Genomic DNA, 5,942 nt, shown 5'->3' with positions numbered 1-5,942 from the left:
CTAGAGGCTAGCAGATCAAGTAGGTTCAGAGCTCAATAGCTTAGTAGCAGAATCCTGGAAGACCTCCAGGTATGTTAAGAGCATAATATATATAGCAAAATACAAGCAAGATTCAGGGATGTACTTTGTGCATACTTTTAAGCTAAGAGATTAAATGTCTGTATTATGAGGCAAGATCAGTATATGGAATAAGAATCAGCAAAAGGAGATCCTAGGAGCAAAACTGGAAGAGAAAAATTCATTATCAGTCTCCTCAAGGAAAACTGGTGAGAATCAGCACAGGGAAAGATAAGAGGCTGCAGGAACTTAAGTTTTGAGAAGACAGTTGGGATTGTCGGCATGAAACCCAGTCATGCTAGAGGAATAGTTCTTTAGCCTGTCATCTTCCTCCACAATGGGCTAGTTATCTTCTGGTACAAGAATGACTTCCTTGCTTCATAAGAAGACTAGCAAGAGCAGGAGTAAGAAATTGGTGTTGGAAGATGACGTATGTGCAGGAATGTAATGGTCTGGACTGGGAGCAGGAAAATAAGGAAAGAGGAGGGTGACTGAATGTCAGAAACACACTTACCAGTCATGTCAGGAAATAGGAGATAGGAAATACTGATAGAGAAACTGTCTAAGTCAAAGCAAAGACAAATATTTGGTAAATAGCAAATTAAGTGAACACTCCATCTGGTGAGCAGCAGAGGAGATCTGAGGCTGGAGGGCATGGAGAGAAGGATGAAAATAAAATATTCTGCTAAAACAGCATGGTAAATCATCAACAGAGAAACTGAAATCCCTTCCTAGGCAAATGTAGGATGCCAAAGTATGGAATATAGTCAGTATATTAAAAGACCAGTGGATGGCAGCATGTTTTTACTACCAAAATACTGGATTGTCATGCCACATGTTTTGTTTATAACTCATATGCTGATTCATGTATCACATGTCCCAGAAACAAATCCACTTTAGACTGGTAAGTAAGTTAGCACAAGCTGCAAAGACACTTGCTTTTTGTGTAAAGTTTGTATTTCTCTTTTGCCAAGACAGTGGTGACGATTACTGTAGCTGTCCTACACTAGATCATTTGGGAAATAAGCATCATGCTTTATAAAGATAAGGAGTGGAAGGCACACAATAAGAGTGAGAGAGAGACCAACTAGGAGAACGCAGGAGCATTGTGTGCCCTTGTACCTAGCTGAACAAAAGTTCCAGGAGTTTATAAAAATGTTTCAGGAAAAAAAAACTCAGAAGGCTAAACCTAAAGAATGACTGTTAGGGCATCTACTTTTGATAATTTAGTGGGGTCTCAGTCCTATGGTTACTGTCTAATGAAGCTGATGATTTCTTCTTAAAAGTTGGGAATAAATCTGTAAATTGAAGAGGAAATGTAACTCTTGAGGTACAAAATCATATAAAAAGAGAAAAAAAAGAGTAACAACTCAGGCCACACTATAATAGCCATCCAACCAAATGCTGGTGAGCATGAAGTAGTTAAAGGAAAGACTTGCTTGCTAATCCGACTTCAAGAAACCACATTAATCTTGCTTACCATATTTATTCATTCATTCATTGGGGAAGAAAACCTGACAAGTCATAATTGATTTGACTCATTAACTACTGTCTATATTCCCTTTATTCACATAAATTTTAACTGAAAAAGAAAAATATGCATTTTAAAAGAACAGTTTATAAATTCATTTGATAAACTTCTAATAAACTTCTGAAAGTTATTTATACAGTCTTGAAAAACCTTTCCTTCTGTCTCATGTTTTCTGATGCAAAACATTTAATGCAAAGCACACCAGACATCTGACCTGCATACACCTCAGAGGTTTTCTATGTAGTCTTCACTAAAGTGTACTTATTAAATGTTTCACAATTATCAGAGCATGAGTTCCTCCATCAGCTTCAAAATCTGTGAACTAGATATTCATTATAAAGAACTCTTCTATAAAAAGGACAGTTCAAATACAAAATAGAAGAGGACACTAGCAGTCAAGTTTCTTTGGGAGATAGTACATTGCATTTGGATCTGATGTTTTTTCAAAGAGTAGCATACAAAAAGCATAGTAATCATTTCAATTATTTGAAGCTCTTTAGTTTTAAGAGTGTTTTTACAAACAGGTCCAATTACAGCAAACTGATAATTGCATAATTAAGTTTGTAACAAAGCATTTCATTAGTGATAAATGCACTAAGAGCTGAAATATATTAAGACAAGCTATTCTGTTTGTCAACTTGTCAGATGTGTGTGCTGAAGCTTCCCCTTCTAATTAAAAGATGTTTAGTACAGCATAATAGATGTTTAAAAAATTAATACAGAAGCTGGAATGGTTTTTCAATTGTGGCAAACTTCATCTGAGAAGATTACTATGACAAAACATGAAAAGGGAAAAGAACTGAAAACAATTTTATAGACGTTCTAATTTTTCACTTAGAAATTCTTCCACGCTATCTGTGTTCCACTTGAGGATGCTCAGTTCTTCAGCAATGTTCCCGCTATCGTCCAGCAGCTTTAGTACAGGGTCAGAACCACGCACATACTGTAGAAAGAAAAAAAGTCAGTTTCTTTGGGCTGGGAAATGCATTCCCATTTTAATACTTCCTCCCAAATTGATTTAAATCACTTTAAAAGATACTAAGCAAGAATAGAAAAAAGTCCAAGGAGTAACACCAAAAAGGATGAACATTTAAAAAAAACAGAGCACTAAATGAAATTCAGAGTATTCTGGGCAAACTTAGGCAATACAGTTTGTGCAAAGAAATCAGTCTAAGTTCAGGCTTTTTTATGTTTAGAATTCTTAAAAAATAAAACAAAAAATATGAACAGACTTAAACTTGGTTTTTCCTGAAAATGCTTAGTTAATGCAACAGATATTTCAATGTCATATATTTTGTTCTGCTTTTATGAATTTCATCTCTACAGTGATTATCAACAATGTAGTCTTCTACCTTCCTTCAAAAAACCAGATCTATAAAAATCAAACAAAGGTGCTCAAAGCTAGAGTTGTGTGCATGTGTGTATGTAAAGGAGCAACCGGGAAGAGGGGAGTCACCCCTATCAGAGCCTTAGAGCAGAGAGACGCTGCAGGTCTCACACTCTACTGACAGCAGATGACCAGTGTTTCCAGGTCTGGAGTAGATGCTTTCGTGCCTGGTACTAAGAGATGAGGATGGGAGAAGAGAAGGAAGCTTAGGGACCAAGGGGCCTCATTCCATGGAAAATCTGAACTCATTACTTTGACAGGAGTAAATATTTATCTTAAGACCCACAACATTGTTAGTTGTCTTAAATTAAATGGGTAAAAAACAGCTTCAGTTCAAACTTTTGACTTGTATTTAATGTCAAAGGGAGGATGGTGGAAGAAAAGTCAAACGAAGAGGCATATGTGTATGTGTCAGAAACATCTACTTGTTCTCCCTGGTCCTCTATACAAGCTAATTCATATGTGGAGGACAATACCATAAGGCTGGCTTTGAAAGATGGTATTCTACTTCAACTGTTTTACGTTACTGAAGTTTCATTTTTGAATCAAAAGCTGCTAAATGATTCTTCTCATATTACCAATAGCTTTTCACCATTTGATTGGCATACTTTTAGAAATTTCTAGTCACTTCAGCAGTTCAAAGTTCTACTGCCCATTTCTAATGTGCTCACATCATTGCCTACTGTGTTGTATCTGCGCCTATTGAATTTGCTGGTAACGCAATACTTTAATGCTTCTGAATACTCAGTAAGTCACAAAATATATAATGCAAATAAAAGCTTTTAACAGTATTAGAAGGATCTAAACCATTTAAGTTTATAGAAAGAATTCCCTAGGAGTATTTTACTTTCCCCTACTGAGTTAACCTAGTTGGTTTCGCTTAATGAAGCTAGTGGCATCTCTGATCAGTTTTCCAAAAGTCTTGTAAAATAAATACCAGATCCATTTGCACTGAAGATTTTTTTTCTGATAGTGTTCTGTAGCAATTGTAGTCCAGACTGCTTTGAGGTTCAATATAGCTACAAAGTTTAAAATAAAAATGAAACAGCCAGACATGCAGAAGGAGAGAAAGTTCCTGAAAGAAACTGGAGGACACATATAGATACAACATGAATACATGAGACAGATGAAGTCTGTTTTGGATGGAATTTGCTGCTGAGAAGACAAATCACTTATAGCAGCCATGCATAGCTATGAAGTGACTCCAGATGGTGCCATTTGGTGAGTAGAGATGGGAGCACAAAGATGTAAGAATAAAGATGTGTATCTGTGAAGCATGCTGAAAGTCCACAGAGGATGTTAAGAGATAGGTGAAGTTTTAGACTAGATCTTGAAATGAAGAGGGCACCAAAGATTTATTTGAGCTTAGGGCACTGCAGCTTATATAGCTTTGAGCATACTGGATGGTGTTTCTAATGACTTCTCTTTATGCAGCTCTGCAAAGCCAGATGTTTGAGGGCTATGGGCAGGGGTGAAGATGCATGTAACAGGGTGAAGAAGGTCTAAGAGGAAGGAAAAAAAAAATCTAAAAATCACTGAATGTATGGAAATGGTAGCTGCATCAGAAAATGAGGGGAGAACAGAATAGGAGAGAATGAATTGAAACGATGGCAGAAGCTCTAACAAATTTAAGATATCCACAGAATCAGGACAGAATGGAAACATTCTTCACATTCTTTTGCCATCTGCTATTACTTATGGGTTCCAGGATACTTTTTGTTGGATTAAAAAGAATAATAATAAATTGGTACCAAACAGTTACTTAGCAAGAACCCAGTGAGTATTAGCAGAAGGCGCTTGTAAAAATTTATACCAGCAAAGTAAATCTGCCTTCTGTTAAAAGATTACTTGATCAGCAAATAAGGAACAATGCACAAAAGGACTGTTTCTACCAAGTTTTATTCTTCCTAGCATCCCAAATGAAAAACACTTAGGTTACTACTCACCTTGATTTGCAGTCCCCTGAAGAGTTTTGGCTTGTCACTCCTGACAAAAGCTAGGGTTTGGAGACAAGAGGAGAGGAAAGGGGGGGAGGTGGAGGAAAAAAAAAAAATCAACACTTTTCTACCTGCATAAAGTAGACTTACATTTGAGTTAGCCTTCCCTAGACTGTTTCTTTTGGAGCRATGCTTTAGAAGGTCATTTTAATGGTAAAACTCAGTATTCTCACAAAAGTAATAATACTAGAACATACTTTGCCTAAGGAAAAGCCCGTTTTTGCTAGTGTTCCAAACAAGCTTCTTATCTGCTTGGATTTTTCTCAAACACTAGTGCAACTGTCTAAATCGGTCTCTCTGCACGGACAACTGACAGTCTTTAGCAGATTGGCCTGTACATTGACAGCCACCTAATCCGAGGAAAAGCGTAACAGTGACCAAAACCTGGCTAAGATAAGCTTGGTGAGGGAGGCTAAATACGAAACACCTCCCATCAGCACAARCACACCGCTTGCAAGCTGAGGCAATGCAGGTGGAAAAGGTGCAGAGGAAATTGTGGGTAGAGGTGTTACTCTTGTAAACAAGACAGACAATTTTGTCTTACAAAGATCTCAAAGACTACATTTTGAAAAACAATATGTGTAACAGTTGTGACTTTAGGAGCCTCAAGAGAAGAGGAGATAGCAGCTTCTCTGCAAAAACCCACAGCAGTCAGCTTTAAGATGGACTCAGGAGCCTCTCATGTAGCTACATGGAGAGAAGGTTAGGTTTGAGGTGGGTGGCTGATGGACAATTCTTTGCTGGAATTGCTAGTCAGCAAACATTAACAGCAGCACAGTCCCTGTATTCCTACAACACATCAGCCTTTTGTTAACACTAACTTTAAAAAGAATATTGACAATAGGAATTATTTCAGGACAGATCATGAGCATAAATCCTCTGCTTTCAAACACTGTTTAGCCTAATGAATGCCTGAGTTCTAAAATATTTGTAAGTTATTTAGAATAACTTGAAAGTAAGAAGGAGAAAC

The 5,942-nt window shown here is 37.1% G+C and overlaps 1 protein-coding gene across 3 annotated transcripts in view; it reads right to left on the bottom strand.

Annotated features, from left to right (window-relative positions):
• Positions 1-1,527: 1,527 nt before the first annotated feature.
• Positions 1,528-5,942, bottom strand: part of SELENOF (selenoprotein F) — a 28,114-nt gene continuing 23,699 nt past the window's right edge. For all 3 annotated transcript variants that reach the window (XM_026057544.1, XM_026057543.1, XM_026057542.1), the window contains 2 exons: positions 4,922-4,971; positions 1,528-2,531 (listed from right to left, as the gene is read on the bottom strand). In XM_026057544.1, the coding sequence (XP_025913329.1) occupies positions 2,504-2,531; positions 4,922-4,971 (78 nt within the window). In that variant the 3' untranslated portion in view covers positions 1,528-2,503. The remainder of the gene's footprint in view (positions 2,532-4,921; positions 4,972-5,942) is intronic.

The sequence above is a fragment of the Apteryx rowi genome, unplaced genomic scaffold (assembly GCF_003343035.1).
Source record: "Apteryx rowi isolate R43461 unplaced genomic scaffold, aptRow1 scaffold_14, whole genome shotgun sequence".
Lineage (NCBI taxonomy): Eukaryota > Metazoa > Chordata > Aves > Apterygiformes > Apterygidae > Apteryx > Apteryx rowi.
Note: the sequence above shows the minus strand (reverse complement) of the source record. Positions and strands in the feature narration are given on the sequence as shown.